Consider the following 23,275-nt stretch of genomic DNA (forward strand, 5'->3'; position numbering starts at 1 on the left):
ACAGAATCTGTGCAGAAGATCTAGGTGCTGCTGTAGGCCCTTCTTGGTTGGTGACAGAAGCACCAGAACATCAACAGTAGACATTTTACTTCAGATTCTAGTAGGGTGAGGCCGGGTGCTGCAGACTGTTCTAGTGCCCTCGCCAATTTGTTGATATACATGTTGAAGAGGGTGGGGCTCAAGCTGCATCCCCGTCTCACCCCACGGCCCTGAGGAAATAAATGTGTGTGTTTTTTGTCAATTTTAACCCCACACTTCTTGTTTGTGTAAATTGATTTTAAAATGTTGAAAAAGTGAGCACTCTCAGAGACTATGGGTTGAGGTCAGTGATAAAGTAGTCTACAGTACTTTTTATTTTATTTATTTATTTCACCTTTATTTAACCAGGTAAGCCAGTTGAGAACAAGTTCTCATTTACAACTGCGACCTGGCCAAGATAAAGCAAAGCAGTGCGATAAAAACAACAACACAGAGTTACATATGGGGTAAAACAAAACATAAAGTCAAAAATACAACAGAAAATATATATACAGTGTGTGCAAATGTAGCAAGTTATGGAGGTAAGGCAATAAATAGGCCATATTGCAAAATAATTACAATTAGTATTAACACTGGAATGATAGATGTGCAAGAGATGATGTGCAAATAGAGATACTGGGGTGCAAATGAGCAAAATAAATAACAATATGGGGATGAGGTAGTTGGGTGGGCTAATTTCAGATGGGCTGTGTACAGGTGCAGTGATCGGTAAGGTGCTCTGACAACTGATGCTTAAAGTTAGTGAGGGAGCTAAGAGTCTCCAGCTTCAGAGATTTCTGCAGTTCGTTCCAGTCATTGGCAGCAGAGAACTGGAAGGAATGGCGGCCAAAGGAGGTGTTGGCTTTGGGGATGACCAGTGAGATATACCTGCTGGAGCGCATACTACGGGTGGGTGTTGCTATGGTGACCAATGAGCTAAGATAAGGCAGGGATTTGCCTAGCAGTGATTTATAGATGGCCTGGAGCCAGTGGGTTTGGCGACGAACATGTAGTGAGGACCAGCCAACAAGAGCGTACAGGTCACAGTGGTGGGTAGTATATGGGGCTTTGGTGACAAAACGGATGGCACTGTGATAGACTACATCCAATTTGCTGAGTAGAGTGTTGGAGGCTATTTTGTAAATGACATCGCCGAAGTCAAGGATCGGTAGGATAGTCAGTTTTACGAGGGCATGTTTGGCAGCATGAGTGAAGGAGGCTTTGTTGCGAAATAGGAAGCCGATTCTAGATTTAACTTTGGATTGGAGATGCTTAATGTGAGTCTGGAAGGAGAGTTTACAGTCTAACCAGACATCTAGGTATTTGTAGTTGTCCACATACTCTAGGTCAGACCCGTCAAGAGTAGTGATTCTAGTCGGGTGGGCGGGTGCCAGCAGCGTTCGATTGAAGAGCATGCATTTAGTTTTACTAGTGTTTAAGAGCAGTTGGAGGCTACGGAAGGAGTGTTGTATGGCATTGAAGCTCGTTTGGAGGTTTGTTAACACAGTGTCCAATGAAGGGCCAGATGTATACAAAATGGTGTCGTCTGCGTAGAGGTGGATCTGAGAATCACCAGCAGCAAGAGCGACATCATTGATATACACAGAGAAAAGAGTCGGCCCGAGAATTGAACCCTGTGGCACCCCCACAGAGACTGCCATAGGTCCAGACAACAGGCCCTCCGATTTGACACATTGATCTCTATCTGAGAAGTAGTTGGTGAAGTACTACTGCCAAGAGATGAGCTATAAGTGTACATACCGTGTCCCTTCGAAGCCTACCATTGACTATGTACATACCCAGCATGCGATAGAGCTGCAGGAGTTGTTTCCTGTTTTTGTTGGTTATGTTTTCGTAGTTGTGTCTATGGGGGCATATGGGGGAGGGAATGCTGTCACCTCCAGGTAGGTGTTTGTCCCCCTGTGTGCTGAGGGTGTCAGGTTCTTGTCCAGTTCTGGCATTTAGGTCGCCATAGACTAGTGCCTGGAAATTATTGATCTCCCCCTTCTAGGATGGAGAAGCTGTCTTCATTAAAGTATGGGGATTCTAGTGGGAGGATATAGGTAGCACATAGGAGGGCATTTTCCTCTGTTGAGATCATTTCCTTTTGAATTTCTAGCCAAATGTAAAATGTTCCTATTTTGACTAATTTAATAGAGTGAGTTATGTCTGCTCTATACCAAATTAGCATACCCCCTAAGTCCCTTCCCTGTTTTACTCCTGGTAGTTTGGTGGATGGGACTACCAGCTCTCTGTAACCTAGAGGGCAACCAGTGGGTCCATCTTCTCTATCCATGTTTCTTGTAGGATGACAATGTCTGTATTTCTGATTTCTTTGGTGAAGTCCAGGTTCCTGCTCTTTCGGCCAATGGCCGATGACCTCAGGCCTTGGATATTCCAGAATGAGGAAATGAAAGCTTTGTGTCCAATGTTGTTAGTCGTGTGGTTTGGCCTCAGACCAGTAAGTGTGAGCAGAGCCTGCTAAGCATCTGGTACATGCCATTGGCTTGGGCTAGTGTAAGAGTGGAGGTTGGGCCTGTTTGCCTGCTCACGGCCAGGGTGTGCTGTCTGTCTGTCTGTCTCTCTCTCTCTCTCGTCAATGGGGCTGTGTAAACGCTGGAACACAGGTCTCAGGGTTCACCACTTGAGAAAATTCCATTCAAGATAGCTAGCAGTGTTATTATAGATACTAGTCCTAAGCAGAGCTTTAAACATGTTTTAGAGGGTAAAGGTTACACTCTTTTATTGTTGTGTTTGGAATGATTTTAGCCTTTTCCATTAAGTTTTCACTCGCTCTGTTGTCACTTAAAATGTTGTATCTGTTTTTGTCCTCTTAACAATTCCAACACACCTACATGTAGTGATTCTCTTATCCTTCTACTAAGTACTTCAAATGGAACGTTAGATATCTGCAACAACAATGCAACAGTGACTAAACTGTAAGCCCAGGCACTCAACTATCATAAGATTTCCTCTATGTCTCACTGACCTAGCATCCAGGGGGTGTACTTCAAGCTACCTCACTACAGAAACAGGAGTCGTCCTGTCTAGGGGGTGTACTTGTACATCAAGCTACCTCACTACAGAAACAGGAGTCGTCCTGTCTAGGGGGTGTACTTGTACATCAAGCTACCTCACTACAGAAACAGGAGCCGTCCTGTCTAGGGGTGTACTTGTACTTCAAGCTACCTCACTACAGAAACAGGAGCCATCCTGTCTAGGGGTGTACTTGTACTTCAAGCTACCTCACTACAGAAACAGGAGCTGTCCTGTGTAGGGGTGTACTTGTACCTCAAGCTGTCTCACTACAGAAACAGGAGCCGTCCTGTTCAGGGGGTGTACTTGTACTTCAAGCTACCTCACTACAGAAACAGAAGCCGTCCTGTCTAGGGGTGTACTTGTACATCAAGCTACCTCACTACAGAAACAGGAGCTGTCCTGTCCAGGGGGTGTACTTGTACTTCAAGCTACCTCACTACAGAAACAGGAGTCGTCCTGTCTAGGGGTTGTACTTGTACATCAAGCTACCTCACTACAGAAACAGGAGTCGTCCTGTCTAGGGGGTGTACTTGTACATCAAGCTACCTCACTACAGAAACAGGAGCCGTCCTGTCCAGGTGGTGTACTTGTACTTCAAGCTACCTCACTACAGAAACAGGAGCCGTCCTGTCTAGGGGTGTACTTGTACTTCAAGCTGCCTCACTACAGAAACAGGAGCCGTCCTGTCTAGGGGTGTACTTGTACTTCAAGCTACCTCACTACAGAAACAGGAGCCATCCTGTCTAGGGGTGTACTTGTACTTCAAGCTACCTCACTACAGAAACAGGAGCTGTCCTGTGTAGGGGTGTACTTGTACCTCAAGCTGTCTCACTACAGAAACAGGAGCCGTCCTGTTCAGGGGGTGTACTTGTACTTCAAGCTACCTCACTACAGAAACAGGAGCCGTCCTGTCTAGGGGTGTACTTGTACATCAAGCTACCTCACTACAGAAACAGGAGCTGTCCTGTCCAGGGGGGTGTACTTGTACTTCAAGCTGCCTCACTACAGAAACAGGAGCCGTCCTGTCTAGGGGGTGTACTTGTACCTCAAGCTGTCTCACTAAAGAAACAGGAGCCATCCTGTTCAGGGGGTGTACTTGTACTTCAAGCTACCTCACTACAGAAACAGGAGCCGTCCTGTCTAGGGGTGTACTTGTACATCAAGCTACCTCACTACAGAAACAGGAGCTGTCCTGTCCAGGGGGTGTACTTGTACTTCAAGCTGCCTCACTACAGAAACAGGAGCCGTCCTGTCTAGGGGTGTACTTGTACCTCAAGCTGTCTCACTAAAGAAACAGGAGCCATCCTGTTCAGGGGGTGTACTTGTACTTCAAGCTACCTCACTACAGAAACAGGAACCGTCCTGTCTAGGGGTGTATTTGTACTTCAAACTACCTCACTACAGAAACAGGAGATATACTCCTGCTCTAGGGGCTGTTTTGACTCATACAAGGCGTAGCCTACTAACTTCTTACTCATTGACTGTTTGTCTTCTCGCTCTCTCTCTTGTCTCTTTGCAGTAACGAATTCCAACAATGTTGTGGAGGCCCAGTCCGACTCTGATGACGAGGACAAGCTACACATAGTGGAGGAAGACCCTGATGGAGACAGCACCGTGCCAGAAGACACCTCAGCAGTATTACCCCAGAACGGGACAGAGACGCACCAAGACACCTGGGATGGAGGTAAAACGCTAGACCATACGATACAGAACATACAGAAGAACTCTCTCATTCTCTCTCTCTTTGTCTCTCTTTCTCTCTTTGTCTCGCTCTCTCTCTCTCTTTCCCTGTCGCTCTCTCTCTCACCACATACAGAACATTTATATTTACATTTTAGTCATTTCGAAGATGCTCTAATCCAGAGCGATATACAGTCAGTGTTTTCAACTAAGTTTAGTAGAGAAAACATCTCACATATCACAGTCATTGCAAGTAGACCCTTCTTCGAAATAGCTGCTATCAGCAAAGGAAGAAAAAACGATTGCAGGTGTGAATGCAAGAAGCAGAACATACAACCACATTGCTGTTTCGTTTTTGTTTGTTAACATCTTTTCATTGACTTTAGACCAACTTCAACTGATAATGGCAGTGAAACATCATGCACATTCAAGAGGTAGGACAACTACATTTACATTCTGTTGCTCCAGAGAGCCCAGGCGTTTGGCCATAGCTTCAACTAAGAGTTTCCTTTTTCCCTTAACCCCTGAATAGAGAATGTACTTACATGTTCTCTGTTATGTCTGTTTCACGTGTCTTAAAGCAGTGAATTAGGGTCTTCCTTCCGACTAAGACTGGCACCCTATTCCCTACGTAGGCCCTATGGGCCATGGTCAAAAATAGTGCACTGTAAAGAGAATAGGTGTGGTTAAGATGCCTCTGTTTGTGGATGTGCTGTAGTATTGAATATTTCTCTCTCTCTCTCTCTCTCTCTCTCTCTCTCTCTCTCTCTCTCTCTCTCTCTCTCTCTCTCTCTCTCTCTCTCTCTCTCTCTCTCTCTCTCTCTCTCTCTCTCTCTCTCTCTCTCTCTCTCTCTCTCTCTCTCTCTCAATTCAATTTAAGGGCATTATTGGCATGGGAAACATATATTTATATTGCCAAAGCAAGTGAAATAGATAATAAACAAAATGAAATGAACAATAAAAAATTAACAGTAAACATTACACTCACAAAAGTTCCAAAAAGAATAAAGACATTTCAAATGTCATATTATGTGCAAATAGTTAAAGTACAAAAGGGAAAATAAACATAAATATGGGTTGTATTTACAATGGTGTTTGTTCTTCACTGGTTGACCTCTCTCTCTCTCTCTCTCTCTCTAGTTAGACTAGATATGTCACAGGACATTGGGCTCTGATGGTATTCTGCTGACACTTGATGCCAGCTCATTTACACACACTCATACTGAGAACAAAATGCTTATCTGTGTGCTGCTGAAATCAGGCCTGCATGACTCCACTCATACTGAGAACTGAAATCAGGCCTGCATGACCCCACTCATACTGAGAACTGAAATCAGGCCTGCATGACTCCACTTTCCCTGCTATGGCAAATCTCCCCTGCTACTGCGAGTCTTTCTAACATAAAATGTATATCCACAGAGGACCACATTTCATAGGCTGCGTTCCAAATGTCACTATGGGCCCTGGTCAAAAGTAGGGCACTATGTAGGGCAGGGCTCTCCAACCCTGTTCCGGAGAGCTACCCTCCTGTTGTTTCAACCCCAGTTGTAACTAACCTGATTCAGCTAATCAACCAGCTAATTATTAGAATTAGGTGAGCTAGATTAGGGTTGGAGTGAAAACCTCCAGGAACAGGGTTGGAGAGCCCTGATGTATGGAACAGGATTTGGAACACAGACAGTGTAGCTACTAGTCCAGCACAGGATGGTGGCACCTTAATTGGGGAGAACTGGCTCGTGGTTATAACTGGAGCGGAATAAGTGGAATGGTATCAAATACATGGTTTCCAGGTGTTTGATGCCATTCCATTTGCTCAGTTGAGGCCATTATTATGAGCTGTCCTCCCCTCGGCAGCCTCCTGTGTAGTCCAGTAACCCAGTGCCAACACTGTGGACAGGTGCGTTAGGCTGCTTGCCTAGCTAGCTAACTGTCCGTTTGGAGACAGTTGTGACTTGTAATCCCTCCACCTGCTCCCATCTGTCTCACACAGTACACTCCTCACTCACCAAATCCCTCTCGCACCAGCCAGGGTTCTTCGTGAGAAAGAAACACACTGTGTTGATTGAAAAGGGATGTAGTGCCAGAGAATGCAACCAAAGCATTTGAAACAATGTTTGTTTCACGTCAGTCTTTGTGAGAATTGTTGAATAACATGTACATTTTCTAGATCTGCCTTTGTTGGTGTCCTTTCTGAGAGAAGGAGAGGAACATTGGGGTGGTGGACCTTGATGGGAGGTTACTCCATTATTGTCTTGATTCATTTACCCTCTGTTGGCGCCACCCAGCTCTTCTTTGTGGTACTGGGAGCTTTTAAGAACCTGGCTGATTTTCATAAAGCAGCAAAACCAAGCTCAAGAGGATGAGTGTCACTCTACCTGGTGTTATCAACATGATCAGGCAGACAGACAGGCAGGCAGGCAGGCAGGCAGGCAGGCAGGCAGGCAGGCAGGCAGACAGGCAGGCAGACAGACAGGCAGGCAGGCAGGCAGGTAGGCAGGCAGGCAGGCAGGCAGGCAGGCAGGCAGGCAGGCAGGCAGGCAGGCAGGCAGGCAGGCAGGCAGACAGACAGACAGACAGACAGACAGACAGATAACCTAATAGATATGGGAATTTATCAAAATTGGGTTTGTTTTCTAATTCTTTGTGGATCTGTATAATCTGAGGGAAATATGTGTCTCTAATATGGTCATACATTTGGCAGGAGGTTCAGAAGTGCAGCTCAGTTTCCACCTCATTTTGTGGGCAGTGTGCACATAGCCTGTCTTCTCTTGAGAGCCAGGTCTGGCTACGGCGGCCTCTCTCAATAGCAAGTCTGTACATAGTCAAAGCTTTCCTTAATTTTGGGTCAAGTAATTATATTTTAGTTTTCTCATGATTTGGTTGGGTCTAAATGTGTTGTTGTCCTGGGGCTCTGTGGGGTCTCTTTGTGTTTGTGAACAGAGCCCCAAGACCAGCTTGCTTAGGAGACTCTTCTCCAGGTTAATCTCTCTGTAGGTGATGGCTTTGTTATGGAAGGTTTGGGAATCGCTTCCTTTTAGGTGGTTGTATAATTTAACGGCTCTTTCCTGGATTTTGATAATTAGCGGGTATCGTCCTAATTATTTTCTGCATGCATTATTTGGTGGTTTATGTTGTACATGGAGGTTGTTTTTGCAGAATTCTGCATGCAGAGTCTCAAAATGGTGTTTTTCCTGTTTTGTGAATTCTTGGTTGGTGAGCGGACCCCAGACCTCACAACCATAAAGGGCAATGGGTTCTAGAACTGATTCAAGTTTTTTTTGCCAGATTCTAATTGGGATGTCACATTTTATGTTCCTTTTGATGGCGTAGAAGGGCCTTCTTGCCTTGTCTCTCAGATCGTTTACAGCTTTGTGGAAGTTACCTGTGGTGCTGATGTTTAGGCCGAAGGTAGGTATCGTTTTTTGTGTGCTCTAGGGCAGCTGTGTCTAGATGGGATTTTTGACCGACCAGCTCGATTCAGTCTTATGTAGCAACATTTGAAATTGTGTTTTTTACATTGGATAAAAGTACAGACTCAGAGCTAGAAAATGGTATATCATACACACATCATACATACATCATATACAGTTGAGGAACAATGGGAAAGCAATTCTGCTTTGAAAGTTGATAAACTTGTAACCCCACTTTTGAGAAAATTGCACCTTGAATGTTTTGGTACACCTACTGGAGAGCTGTTCTTTGTCTACACCCAGTATCTTTCATACCCTCTTAAGCCTTAGCCCCACCCATCTCTTTAAGGATTCACATGCATGACATCAGCAGCCTGGTGGTCCAAAATAGCAGAACTGGTGTATTTTAACACCAATAAATCCATCCAATCTAGTAAACCAGGCAACTAAAAGCAACTTTCTAAACAATGTTTTGGTTCGTTTCTAGGTTGTTAGCCAGTTCAAATAATGACCACATCAAATAGCTGACAACTTCTTAACTTTAGCTAATTTTGTATTCATTATTACAGGAAAATAAACTCACAACAAGCTAATTACAGAAAATAGCTTACGGTTGTGAGTGTGACGAAATAAAAGCAGGCCATTCTACCGGAGAATTTTACAACTTGGACACTGTCTCATTGGCCTAACGTTACTGTTTATATGCCAGTAGAGATATATATGCCAGTAGAGATATACAGTATATGGTAGTAGAGATATATATATGGCTGTAGAAATGTATATGGCTATAAAGATACAGTGCATTCGGAAAGTATTCAGACCCCTTGACTTTTTCTACATTTTGTTACGATACAGCCTTATCCTAAAATTGATTAAATAAATGTTTTTCCTCATCAATCTACACACAATACCCATAATGACAAAGTGAAAACAGGTTTTTAGAAATAAAACATAAATACCTTATTTACATAAGTATTCATACCCTTTGCTATGAGACTCCAAATTGAGCTCAGGTGCATCCTGTTTCCATTGATCATCCTTGAGATGTTTCTACATCTTGATTGGAGTCCACCTGTGGTAAATTCAATTGATAGGACATGATTTGGAAAGGCACACACCTGTCTATATAAGGTCCCACAGTTGAGAGTGCATGTCAGAGCCATGAGGTCGAAGGAATTGTCCGTAGAGCTCCGAAACAGGATTGTGTCGAGGAACAGATCTGGGGAAAGGTACCAAAAAATGTCTGAAGCATTGAAGGGCCCCAAGAACACAGTGGCCTCCATCATTCTTAAATGGAAGAAGTTCGGAACCACCAAGACTCTTCCTAGAGCTGGCCACCCGGCCAAACTGAGCAATCGGGGGAGAAGGGCCTTGGTCACTCTGACAGAGCTCCAGAGTTCCTCTGTGGAGATGGGAGAACCTTCCAGAGGGACAACCATCTCTGCAGCACTCCACCAATCAGGCCTTTATATTAGAGTGGCCAGACAGAAGCCACTCCTCAGCCTGAATGCCAAGCGTCACGTCTGGAGGTAACCTGGCACCATCCCTACAGTGAAGCATGGTGGTGGCAGCATCTCAGCCAGCCCCACCCTCCTCTCAGCCAGCCCCACACTCCTCTCAGCCAGCCCCACCCTCCTCTCAGCTGGTATTGTATTGGTCTCCTCTCAGCCAGCCCCACCCTCCTCTCAGCCAGCCCCACCCTCCTCTCAGCCAGCCCCACCCTCCTCTCAACTGGTATTGTATTGGTCTCCTCTCAGCCAGCCCCACCCTCCTCTCAGCCAGCCCCACCCTCCTCTCAGCCAGCCCCACCCTCCTCTCAGCTAGCCCCACCCTCCTCTAAGCTAGCCCCACCCTCCTCTCAGCTAGCCCCACCCACCTCTCAGCTAGCCCCACCCTCCTCTCAGCCAGCCCCACCCTCCTCTCAGCTGGTATTGTATTGCTTCTTTTAGGAATTAAACACTTTTAGTGTTGTTTACAGGTTTAAATCAAAAAGCCACCATAGATAATAGAACAGTCCGTTGGCGGGTCGATTTGATGTTAAACTCGGTTAATGAACAAGCTTGTCAAACAACATAACTTCAATTATACAACACAGTACCTTTTGTAGGTAATTTATGTCTGTCACCTGCCTTTCTCCCAAAGCTCCAGAGATCAACACATTGTCATTAGTCATATATAGCTATTTACACACTAGAGACCAGGTATTGTTACCCACTGAAGTTAGTGGTTGTATCCCAAATAGCACCCTATTCACTATATAGTGCAATACTTGGGCCTGGTTCTATGGTCCCTATGGGCCCTGGACAGGAGGCTGCCTGGAGCCTGATGTTAAGAAACAGGAAGTTAGGGTCAAAGGTCAGTGGAGCTGGAGGCAGCTGTTAAATTACTAACACACGCAGACGGACGCACACACACACACACACACACACACACACACACACACACACACACAGTCACACACACTCTCTCTCTCCCACTCTCTCTCTCCCTCTATCCATCTTTCTCTCTATCCATCTCTCTCTCAACCCATTTATCACCTGCTGCAAACAGCTTGAAATCTTTCAAATACTTTGAGTGTTTGTTCTAGCCTGCCTGGGGTGCCAGATGGGTGGGGTTTTCACCTTTTCTACTACTCTATTGGTGCCATTGTAGCAGGCAAGCTCAATCAAGTCTAGATAAAGTATCTGACATGGTTTCAAATAGTATTTCAACCCAGGTCTGATGATTTCCTGTTTTTACTCCTCATTGATATTGAACATCTGCCTGTTCCGTTGAGGCTCTGACTGCTTGCCCTTCATATGTGGCTTTCAATGGGAATTACTAAAGTGTGATGAATCACAGAGAGATCAAAGCGCATCATTCATAGGAAGAGAAAAGAGAGAGTAAGAAAGAGAGAGAGAGGGGCAGAGAGAGAGGCAGAGAGAGAGGTAGAGAGAGAGGCAGAGAGAGAGGCAGAGAGAGAGGCAGAGAGAGAGGTAGAGAGAGAGGGAGCGAGAGAGGCGGAGAGAGAGGGAGAGTGAGAGGCAGAGTGAGAGGCAGAGTGAGAGGCAGAGAGAGAGGTAGAGAGAGCAGGATTGTTTTGGAGTGCTGGTAAAGCATGAGGTCATGGGATGTGAAATGGTTGAGTTAAACTTGAGAGTTAGCAGGAGTCCTGTAGCCTGGGCTCCTCCCCTTCTTTTAGGGCCTTCAGCAGCAGAGCCCATAGAAGTAGAATGAGTAGAACCGGTCGAACCTCTGACCATGGCAATTTGACTGGTGAATGGGGATTCTAATTCTACTCGTTCTACTCTATTCTAATGATATGGCTCTCTCAGTCTGCACCGGTCCCTGTCTGGGCTGCTCTAAGCAGGAAGGGGCGGGGTCTGCTGGCACAGGTCCTGGCACTGTTTAAAATGCTTAATCCCCATGGCAATGCTTTAGCTGCCTGCAGAAGTGTTCAGTCGTCGTAGCGATGGCTCGGATCCCACTTCCTGGAGAGGAAACCAATAAGAGCTCTTCTCTTCAGACTGTAAACTGTATCTCTAATTGACTGTCAGTCATACTAAGAATCCATTGACCCTTCCTAACCCATCCATGGGTTAGGAAGTCCCTCTCTTAGGTTGGATTCTATCCAATCCACTTTATATCAGATTTGGGAGCCTATTGAGAAGTATGTGGTGTTAATTGGAGGAAGTGGAGGAAGGGTGGTGAAATGGGTAGAACAAAGCTGTGTACCAGTACGTCCTCAGGTCACACACACACACACACACACACACACACACACACACACACACACACACACACACACACACACACACACACACACACACACACACACACACACACACACACACACACACACACAGCTATGTCTTAATATACTTTTTGGGGACCCACAATTGATTCCCATTAAAAATCCTTACCCTAACCTTAACCCTAACCTTAAACCCTAAGCGTAACCTTAATTATAACCCTAACCTTAATTCTAACCCTAATTCTAACCCTAATTCTTACCCTAACCCTAACCCCTAAGCCTAAAATAGCCTTTTAACAAGTGAGGTCTAGCAAAATGTCCTCACTTCACTTAATTTTAGTTGGTTTACTATTCTTGTGAGGACTTCTGGTTCTCAGTATAGTAAAACATGTACACACACACAGGTCACATCCCTCTCTAGTGTCACCTTTTAATCAATCTTAATGACCTCATTACTGGCTCTAAATCTCATCAGAACTACAGAGAAAACAAATGCTTTGCATTTACTACAATATGCTTTTACATTTACAACGTCAGCACAATAACTGTTTGTCGGGAGCTTCATGAAATGGGTTTCCATGGCCGAGCAGCAGCACACAAGCCTAAGATCACCATACGCAATGCCAAGCGTCGGCTGGAGTGGTGTAAAGCTCGCCGCTATTGGACTCTGGAGCAGTGGAAACGTGTTCTCTGTATGTCACCATCTGGCAGTCCGATGGACGAATCTGGGTTTGGCGGATGCCAGGAGAACACTACCTGCCCGAATGCATAGTGCGAACTGTAAAGTTTGGTGGAGGAGGAATAATGGTTGGAGCTGTTTTTCATGGTTCAGGCTCCTTAGTTCCAGTTCTTAACGCTACATCATACAATGACATTCTAGACGATTCTGTGCTTCCAACTTTGTGGCAACAGTTTGGGGAAGGCCCTTTCCTGTTTCAGCATGACAGTGCCCCGTGCACAAAGCGAGGTCCATACAGAAATGGTTTGTCGAGATCGATGTGGAAGAACTTGACTGGCCTGCACAGAGCCCTGACCTCAACCCCATCGAACACCTTTGGGATGAATTGGAACGCCGACTGCGAGCCAGGCCTAATCACCCAACATAAGTGCTCAACCTGACTAATGCTCTTGTGGCTGAATGGAAGCAAGTCCCCGCAGCAATGTTCCAACATCTAGTGGAAAGCCTTTCCAGAAGAGTGGAGGCTGTTATAGCAGCAAAGGGGGACCAACTCCATATTAAGGGCCATGATTTTGGAATGAGATGTTCGACGAGCAGGTGTCCACATACTTTAGGTCATGTAGTGTATGTGTATTAAAGTAGTCAAAAGTCTAGTATTTGGTCACATATTCCTAGCACGCAATGATTACATCAAGCTTGGGACTCATATCTTGTATCTGCAGCCTTTCAATGAACCGATACACTGAAACTAACATGTCTGTAGTACAGTAGAACTAAGGGAATGAACGAATCGACTGCCTCCTTTCATGTGGATGGCTAAAGGGATTGTCTGTTGGTTGTTGTCTCATCGGTGATCTACATCCGTTACTATGCTGTTACTAAGAAGAAATGCTACAAGGTAGAGCTACTGTATGTTACCACAGCTACTGTACAGCAACTACTGTATGTTACCACAGCTACTGTACAGCACCTACTGTACGTTACCACAGCTACTGTACAGCATCTACTGTATGTTACCATAGCTACTGTACAGCGCCTACTGTATGTTACCATAGCTACTGTACAGCACTTACTGTACGTTACCATAGCTACTGTACAGCTCCTACTGTATGTTACCACACCTACTATACAGCTCCTACTGTATGTTACCATAGCTACTGTACAGCACCTACTGTACGTTACCATAGCTACTGTACAGCCCTTACTGTATGTTACCATAGCTACTGTACAGCGCACATTATTGTCTTGAGTTGTATCCCAATCCATGAGTTGATTCAGTAAACTACACACTAACCTGTACTCCTGTCTCCTACCTCGTGATAGGCCTATTCTCCACAACAAGTCAGCATTCCATTGTACTGTGGACCATGTGTAACCTGTGCATGTGACAAATAAACTTGACGAGAGTTGGGGTACTGCTTTCGTGAATTGAAATCCCATGTGCTATGTGTGCAATGAGAGAGAGAGAGAGACCCTTTGACCCTGTTCCTCCTTGTTAGCCAAATAGCCAACTTTGCCTGAGCAAACGGAAAATTCAAAAACACACATTTGGCCTTTTCCTTATTTGAATACCTGTACCCCATTTTAAACATTCCAACAGAGACATTAATGGCATTAACCTGGCGCACACAGAAAACACATGAATCACAGTTTCACTCATGACACAGAATGGACACCCCTGTCCGACTCCTGGGTCGACCTGTGCCAACCAGCTGTTAGTGGCCAGGGCTGCATGTAGAACCCTCCACTGGAGGTCCCCTGACCTCTTTGGTACTGGGAGTTTGTAGAGCCCCTCCATCTAAAACCCACCATACTCTCTGCCCCACATACTCCCTGCCACTGATGAGCCTTCACTCCTGTTAGGCTCCTAATGTTCCTTACCTTAATGCAGAGTTTATAGAGGGCTTTACCTCCCACCCCCTCAAACTCCCCAAGGCTCTGAGTTTTAAAATCTAACAAGTCCTCCAGACCCCCTTGCCAGTCCCCAGTCTCTGCCGTCACCTGCAGTGGTGGAAACATTGGCAGTCTCTCCCCCTTTGGCCGCTCAAATACCCACCTTACCGGCTAAGACAGTGCCTCCTGTACTTCCCCCAGGAATCTCTCCAGCAGCCTAAGATATGTTAGTCCTGTTTGTTGTGCTAGGACTTCTGGGGTTTTCCACCCCTCCTCTCCCAGCAGTCGCAGGTCACCCATCCTTAGTAAACCCGCTGCCATCATTCGCCTCTGCAGGGTGGTCGACTGAATCGATCTCAAAAGGATGGCTGGGTTGTGGAAGATCGGCTCCTCCCACAGCCCAGGCTCCACACCCCCTTCTCGTGTGGGCCTTAGCAGCTGCCAGGCCCTCAGCACCGCAGAGTAAATCTCAGAGAGACCTGCTGTACTCAGCCCCTCCAGCCTCATGAGGAATAGCTGCCGGTCCAAGCCTAATCCGCCAGCTCTCCTCAGCAGCGCACATGCTGGTTCCCTCCATCCGACATCAGTATGGTACAGCAGTCTCTGTGCCACCTTTAGTCGGAATGCAGCCACCCTGCTCTCCAGTTCCACCAGGCCCTGTCCTCCTTCGTTTACGGATATATACAACACTGCTGCTCTCAGCCAGTGATGGCCCGACCAGAAAAAATCCACCAGCTTGCGTTGCAGGTCTGCGAGCAGCCTGGCGGGGGGTTGAGGACAGCCAGTTTATGCCACAGGGAAGATGCCACCAGGTTGTTGATTATCAGCACCCTCCCTCTATATGACACTTGGGACAGGAGCCACCTCCACCTGGCCAGTCTTGACATCACTGCCTGTGACAGCCCCTCCCAGTTCTTCCTGACCCACCTCTCCGAGCCCAGGTACACACCCAAAATGTTAAGTCCTTCAAAACCCCACTGCAAACCCCCTGGAAGCAGAGGAGGGTTCCTATCCCCCCATGCCCCACATAACAGAGCTTTACTCTTGCCCCAGTTCACCTTAGCTGACGAAGCTCCCTCAGACTAGTCTCTAGTGCCTGCATATCCTGACCATCCCTGACCATCACAGAAACGTAATCTGCACACGCTGACACTGCTATGCCTGTCAACACACCCACGCCTGTCCAGCACACTCCCTGCAATCTCCTGCGACAATCTCTAGCAGGCACAAAAAAGGCTCAATGGCTAGTGTATATAACTGCCCCGATAGAGGGCATCCTTGTCTAATGCCCCGCCTCACCCAGACTGGCCTACTGAGCCCCCCTCCCACCTTGACCATACATGACGCCCCAGCATACAGCATCTTCACACATGCCAAAAACCTTTCCCCAAAACCAAGCATCACATTAAACAGATACTCATGGTCCACTCTATCAAAAGCCTTCTCTTGATCTAAAGAGACCAGTCCAAAGTTCACATTAGAACCTCTCGACAAGTCCAACATGTCCCTGATTAAGAACAAGTTGTCCGTGATTGAGCGTCCCGGTACACAATATGTCTGGTCCTTGTGTACTATAGAGTCCAGTGCAAGGACCTTGGCAAATATCTTGTAGTCCGCATAGAGCAATGCCACAGGCGCCAGTCCTTAAGTTCACACATGTCCCCTTTTTTGGGCAGGAAAGTCAGAGCCGCCCGACGGCAGCTCATTGGCAACTCTCCTACCCTGACGCACTCACGCAACACATAAAATAAGTCCAGTCCAATTATTCCCCAGAAGTTTTTATAAAACTCTGCTGGGAGTCCATCGACCCCCGGTGCACGGCCGGGGGACATCTGGGTTACGGCCTCTGCCAGTTCATGGGACAACAGGGGAATGTCCATTTCATCCCTCTGTGCCAGAGAGAGCTTAGGGAATTCTGCAAACAAAACCTGAGCACACATAGGATCACACAGTTCTACCCTATACAACTCAGTATAAAACTCCACAGTCCGCTCCCGAATCTCCCCCACCACAGAGGTCACCCGCCCATCGGACAGCCATAGACAATGCATACCCTTGGCTTCACCACTCTGTCTTTCCAAACCAAACAAGAAGGAGCTGGGAGCATCCATCTCCTTGAGCATGGAGAACCTAGCTCTTACAAGTGCCCCCTATGCTTTAACCTGGTCAAAACTGCCTAGGTCCCTACGTAGTGCCCCCTAAGTTAGCCTGGAGCCCTACATTGCCTTGCCCCACCAGCTCTACCTCCATCTCACTAATACTACGCTCGAGTTCCCCCAATACTCTCCTAGCCTCTGAGGATGAGAGAGCTGTATACTGTTGACAGAAAGGCCGAATTTTGACTTTTCCCACATCCCACCATTGACTCAGAGACTCATACTCTTCTCTTCACTGCCCCCACCTTTCCCCAAAAGTCTGGAAACCTGAGCAAAAAGTGGCATCTTGTAAGAGCTTTACATTAAACTTCCAATAGGATGCCTGCCGAGGCCCTGGTGAAATAGACAGCCGAGCCATGGTTATGTGATGATCCGAATAACCCACCGGGAGAATGGTAGTGCCCAAATCAAATCAAATCAAATCAAATCGTATTGGTCACATGCGCCGAATACAACAGGTGCAGACATTACAGTGAAATGCTTACTTACAGCCCTTAACCAACAGTGCATTTATTTTTAACAAAAAAAGTAAAAATAAAACAACAACAAAAAAAGTGTTGAGAAAAAAAGAGCAGAAGTAAAATAAAATAACAGTAGGGAGGCTATATATACAGGGGGGTACCGGTGCAGAGTCAATGTGCGGGGGCACCGGCTAGTTGAGATAGTTGAAGTAATATGTACATGTGGGTAGAGTTAAAGTGACTATGCATAAATAATTAACAGAGTAGCAGCAGCATAAAAAGGATGGGGTGGGGGGGCAGTGCAAATAGTCCGGGTAGCTATGATTAGCTGTTCAGGAGTCTTATGGCTTGGGGGTAGAAGCTGTTGAGAAGTCTTTTGGACCTAGACTTGGCACTCCGGTACCGCTTGCCGTGCGGTAGCAGGGAGAACAGTCTATGACTAGGGTGGCTGGAGTCTTTGACAATTTTGAGGGCCTTCCTCTGACACCGCCTGGTATAGAGGTCCTGGATGGCAGGAAGCTTGGCCCCAGTGATGTACTGGGCCGTACGCACTACCCTCTGTAGTGCCTTGCGGTCGGAGGCCAAGCAGTTGCCATACCAGGCGGTGATGCAACCAGTCAGGATGCTCTCGATGGTGCAGCTGTAGAATTTTTTGAGGATCTGAGGACCCATGCCAAATCTTTTCAGTCTCCTGAGGGGGAATAGGCTTTGTCGTGCCCTCTTCACGACTGTCTTGGTGTGTTTGGACCATGATAGTTCGTTGGTGATGTGGACACCAAGGAACTTGAAGCTCTCAACCTGTTCCACTACAGCCCCGTCGATGAGAATGGGGGCGTGCTCAGTCCTCTTTTTTTTCCTGTAGCCCAACAGCCTATTGCTCTGATTCCTGGACATGTAAAATCGATCATGTCGGGCTGCACTCACCCTAGCCCCAAAGACCTTCACCCATGTATACTGTCTTGTGTTGGGATGTCTAGTTCTCCAAACATCCACTAGGTCGAACTGATTAATGATGTCCCTTAACACCCCCACTGAGCCTGTATTTCGTAAAATCCATTGTACAGTTCCAGTCCCCGCCGACCACCAGCGTCTCCTCAGGCGCTACCTGTGAGAGTTCCTGTCTAAGACACCCAAACAGACGTCCCCTCTCTCTCCCTGTGTTAGGCACATACACATTTATAAAGACAAAACCCCTGTTGTTAATTTCTGCTTTTACTACAAGCAGTCTACCCCTACACACCTCCTTTGAGGAGCACATTTTTACAGACAGACCCGGTACAAAAAGGACTGCCACCCCTGCACTAATATTTGTCCCATGGCTCAGCACACGTGTCCCTTTCCACCATAGCCCCCAATCGACTTCGTTCACCACATCACTATGCGTCTCCTTCAAAAACTACACCTGTACTTTTTTCTTTTACATATCCACCCAACACACTCCTCTTTCCCGCATCTCTGGCGCCATTTATATTAAGCGAGCCTACCCAAAGAGTCTCCATAAGAAGTGGGAGAAAAGCCAGCAAAGAAAGAGACCAATAGCAAAGCTCAAAAAGCCCCAGTGCCAGAAAAAAACTATTAATCTAAACAGCATCTGAAGGTAGACCTTTACGCACGGTTGTTACCCACTTCCTCAACCTAAACCGTTTCCTGGGTGAGAGGACACCATGCCCCTCATTTTTCATAGCGTGTTGTACTGATCTTACAAATTTTCCCGGATTGCAAAAAAAAGCCTCAAGATTGACCTTTTTCCCATCAGTCTCATTCAGGAACCTTGACAGTTGTGACGAGTACTGAGGATACGAAGAGGTAGGACGCAGACGCAGGAATCAACAATGTAAAGGTTTACTTAACACTGAGCAAGAGAACAACAAAGAGCGAGTACACGACATGACACTAACAATCACACACAACACAACACTGAACAGTCCAGGGCTATATAGGGGTGGTGATGAGATGATGAGGTGCAGGTGCGCTGGAGGTGATTAGGATGCGTTGGGTTTCCATTCCGGTGTTGCCGAGGTGGTGCGCTCAGACCGGTGGCTCAGTAGACTGGCGAATCAGAGCACCGGAGGGGAGCAACGGGAGGAGACGTGACAGTAGTTCCCTCACCATGTACTTTGACCCCTCTGCCTGTCTGGCTGTCAGCTCCGGACCAATTGAGGAGGAGTCTAAAAAGAAAGCATCCTCTTCCTCAGACTCACTTTCCTCCATCTCCCATCCTAACCACCTGCCCTTCCTCTCTAGTCTGGGCCTCCCCCCAGCACCACACCAGCCTCTCCCCTCCCACCTCCTTTCTTCTCCACCTTTTTCCTCTTCCGTCTGACACCCTCCTCCACCCCCCCTAGTCGCTTACCCTTCCCCACTATACTCTCCTCATCCACTAGCATAACCTGACTAGGCCCAGCCTCGTCTACACCACCATCTATGACATTACTAGACTCAGCCTCATCTACACCACCATCCATATGACTAGACCCAGCCTCATCTACACCACCATCCATAACATGACTAGACCCAGCCTCATCTACACCACCATCCATAACATGACTAGACCCAGACTCATCTACACCACCATCCATAACATGACTAGACCCAGCCTCATCTACACCACCATCCATAACATGACTAGGCCCAGCCTCATCTACACCACCATCTATAGCATTAGACCCAGCCTCATCTACACCACCATCTGTAGCATGACTAGACCCAGCCTCATCTACACCACCATCTGTAGCATGACTAAACCCAGCCTCATCTACACCACCATCTGTAGCATGACTAGACCCAGCCTCATCTACACCACCATCTGTAGCATGACTAAACCCAGCCTCATCTACACCACCATCTGTAGCATGACTAGACCCAGCCTCATCTACACCACCATCTGTAGCATGACTAAACCCAGCCTCATCTACACCACCATCTGTAGCATGACTAAACCCAGCCTCATCTACACCACCATCTCTAGCATGACTAGGCCCAGCCTCTGCTGCCTGCGTCTCATGGCCCCCTGCACGTTGACCTCGATTTCCCCCACTGGTGCTTGTACCCTCACCTTGTCTACGGCCTTTATGTGGGCACGCAAAGCTCTTATGCCCCAAATCCCCAAATCCCCACACTCAAAGCACCGTAGACTATCTGTGCTGGCAAAACCTGCGTAGAGCCCCTCCCCATGCCTCACTTTAAAGTGCACATTTAACTGTTGCTCGTTGTTGTTCAGAAACATGAACACTTGCCTCCGGAACGAAACAACATGCTTGACAGCATCTGCCTGAAAACCTGCCGACAGTACACGAAAACCGCTAGCAAACTTACCATAAACGATTCAGCTCCTTCCTGATTTGATCATCCGTAATAAACTGAGGCAAATTTGCAACTACCACCCTTACAAATATTCCACTAGAAATGAGCCTACCCACCAAATTTGCTCTTTTCATGAACACAACCATAGCTTTGTTCATTCTGGAAGCGGAATGTATAAATTCAGCTCCTACCTGTTCGGCGACCGCGAGCAGAACTCCTCCACCTTAATTCCATTCTCAGGAACACACCTGAATCCATGCCGTAACGACAGCGTCTCCTCCGCGCTAGGCTGTGAAGCCATCTGGCATACCACACCGTTCAAAACCCCAGGAAACTAAAACTCAGTCCTCTTCCTCCCTAACTTTGGGTACCGTTAAAACAAACATTGCATTAACCCTCCACCATAGAAAATAAAAAATGAAAAGAGAGAGAGAGAGAGAGAGAGAGAGAGAGAGAATCTTGTCCCAGGGTCTTGTACTTTAGTCTGTACTCATGGCTGTGTGAAGGGAAGGCTGGTTATGAAGGCTGGTTGAGGTTATCGGCCCTGAGGCGCCCTCTAGATGTCTTCTGGCACACTGCACACAGAAAGAGGAGGGAGGACTGTCATCTCTCGGGAAGGAATGTGTCCACAGGGCTTTTTAGTCCACATACCTATCAACACATATTGTATGTACAAAGAGTTCTTCATATTTTAGATTGTAACTCCCCCCCCCCCCCAAAAAAAACGTGTTGTTATATGTAATGTCATTGTAAACCGTTTGTGTTTGTGTTCCTGTGTTACAGTGAAGGAGGAGTGTGGCTCAGAAGAGGAGGAGGAGGAGGAGGAGGAGGAGGAAGAGGAGGAGGGAAAGGATGCTCTGGTAGAGGAGATGCTCCAGCAGGGAGACACGGCGGTCATCTACCCCGAGGCTCCAGATGACAAACAGAAAAGCACGCCTGAGAGAGGGGTCCCAGAGAAGAACGGTAGGCTACATCACTGCACCTTTCACAACTCAACACTTACTGAGACCCTCATACTATTGCTATCTTTGGCCTGCGTCCCAAATGTTACCCTATTGCCAATGTAGTGCATTACTTTTGACCAGGCCACATTTAAGTAGTGTACTGTGTAGGGAATAGGGTGTCATTCGGAACGTATTCTGAGACCCTCATAATTGAGACCCTTATAGAGCTTCTGAGTTTGAGGCACCAATATATCTTCTTTGTTTTATAGTCTTATGTATTTTCCTCCTCAGTCCCAGGCACGCCAGACACCCTCTCTCAGCTCCTGACCTGTCCGTACTGCTCACGGGGCTACAAGCGCTACACGGCCCTGAAGGACCACATCAAGCTACGGCACGAGAAGAGCGAGGACAGCTTCAGCTGCTCCCAGTGCAGCTACACCTTCACCTACCGTACACAGCTGGATTGTCATATGACCCAACACAAGGATCCTGTACAGGTAGGCACCTGTGTGTGTGTGTCCATGTCCCTGTCCCTGTCCCTGTCCCTGTCCCTTTCTCTGTTCCTGTCTCTGTCCCTGTCTCTGTTCCTGTCTCTGTCTCTATCCCTGTCTCTGTCCCTGTCTCTGTCCCTGTCTTGGTTTCTGTCTCTGTCCCTGTCTCTGTTCCTGTCTTGGTTTCTGTCTCTGTCCCTGTCTCTGTCCCTGTCCCTGTCTCTCTCCCTGTATCTTCTCTGTCTCTGTCCCTGTTGCTGTCTCTGTCCCTGTCTCTCTGCCTGTATCTTCTCTGTCCTTGTCCCTGTCCCTGTATCTTCTCTGTCCCTGTCCCTGTATCTTCCCTGTCTCTGTCCCTGTCTATGTCCCTGTATCTTCCCTGTCCCTGTCTCTGTCCCTGTATCTTCTCTGTCCCTGTCTCTGTCCCTGTCCCTGTATCTTCCCTGTCTCTGTCCCTGTCTCTGTCCCTGTATCTTCCCTGTCTCTGTCTCTGTCTCTGTCTCTGTCCCTGTATCTTCCCTGTCTCTGTCTCTGTCTCTGTCCCTGTATCTTCCCTGTCTCTGTCCCTGTCTCTCTGCCTGTGTCTTCCCTGTCCCTGTCCCTGTCTCTGTCCCTGTCCCTGTCTCTGTCCCTGTCTCTCTGCCTATGTCTTCCCTGTCTCTGTCCCTGTCTCTGTTCCTGTCTCTGTTCCTGTCTCTCTGCCTGTATCTTCCCTGTCCCTGTCCCTGTCTCTCTGCCTGTATCTTCCCTGTCCCTGTCCCTGTCCCTGTCTCTGTCCCTGTCTCTCTGCCTGTGTCTTCCCTGTCCCTGTCTCTGTCCCTGTCTCTGTCCCTGTCTCTCTGCCTGTGTCTTCCCTGTCCCTGTCTCTGTCCCTGTCTCTGTCCCTGTCTCTGTCCCTGTCTCTCTGCCTGTGTCTTCCCTGTCCCTGTCTCTGTCTCTGTCTCTGTCCCTGTCTCTGTCCCTGTCTCTCTGCCTGTATCTTCCCTGTCCCTGTCCCTGTCCCTGTCTCTGTCCCTGTCTCTGTCCCTGTCTCTGTCCCTGTATCTCTGCCTGTATCTTTCCCAGATTTCCTGCCTATTCCCTCCTCATTCCACGAATCTTCCAACTGGGATTTCTGGAAAACCTGGTGGTTTTGGGATAGTTACCAGTATTTTGCAACCCTAATGCTTTCATTGCTGGGGCTCAGTCCCCTGGCAGACTGCCTGGGTCATTAACATACTATAGAATGGGCAGTCCTCCCACTGACAACCATTAGTGTGATATAAATATAAATACCTGAATGTTTATCTGCTCCTGTTGAATACATTTTCTTTATGGATTTCTGTTTTGCATTACAATTCATCATTCTGTCATAACCCAAACCTAGCTTTATCACTGTCTGCTGACAAACAGGCACAAAGTAACCTCTGTTTAGATAATCAATGCGTTTTGGAATGCTTTTATTGATGTGATCCATTGGATTATGAGG

At 47.2% G+C, this 23,275-nt stretch overlaps 1 protein-coding gene across 1 annotated transcript in view; it reads left to right on the forward strand.

Annotated features, from left to right (window-relative positions):
* Nucleotides 1-23,275, forward strand: part of LOC121534465 (zinc finger E-box-binding homeobox 1) — a 93,258-nt gene that overhangs the window by 61,131 nt on the left and 8,852 nt on the right. The window contains exons 2-4 of the mRNA XM_041841058.1: nt 4,577-4,741; nt 21,156-21,335; nt 21,608-21,813. Coding sequence (XP_041696992.1) covers nt 4,577-4,741; nt 21,156-21,335; nt 21,608-21,813 — 551 coding nt within the window. The remainder of the gene's footprint in view (nt 1-4,576; nt 4,742-21,155; nt 21,336-21,607; nt 21,814-23,275) is intronic.

Source organism: Coregonus clupeaformis, chromosome 21, assembly GCF_020615455.1.
Source record: "Coregonus clupeaformis isolate EN_2021a chromosome 21, ASM2061545v1, whole genome shotgun sequence".
NCBI lineage: Eukaryota > Metazoa > Chordata > Actinopteri > Salmoniformes > Salmonidae > Coregonus > Coregonus clupeaformis.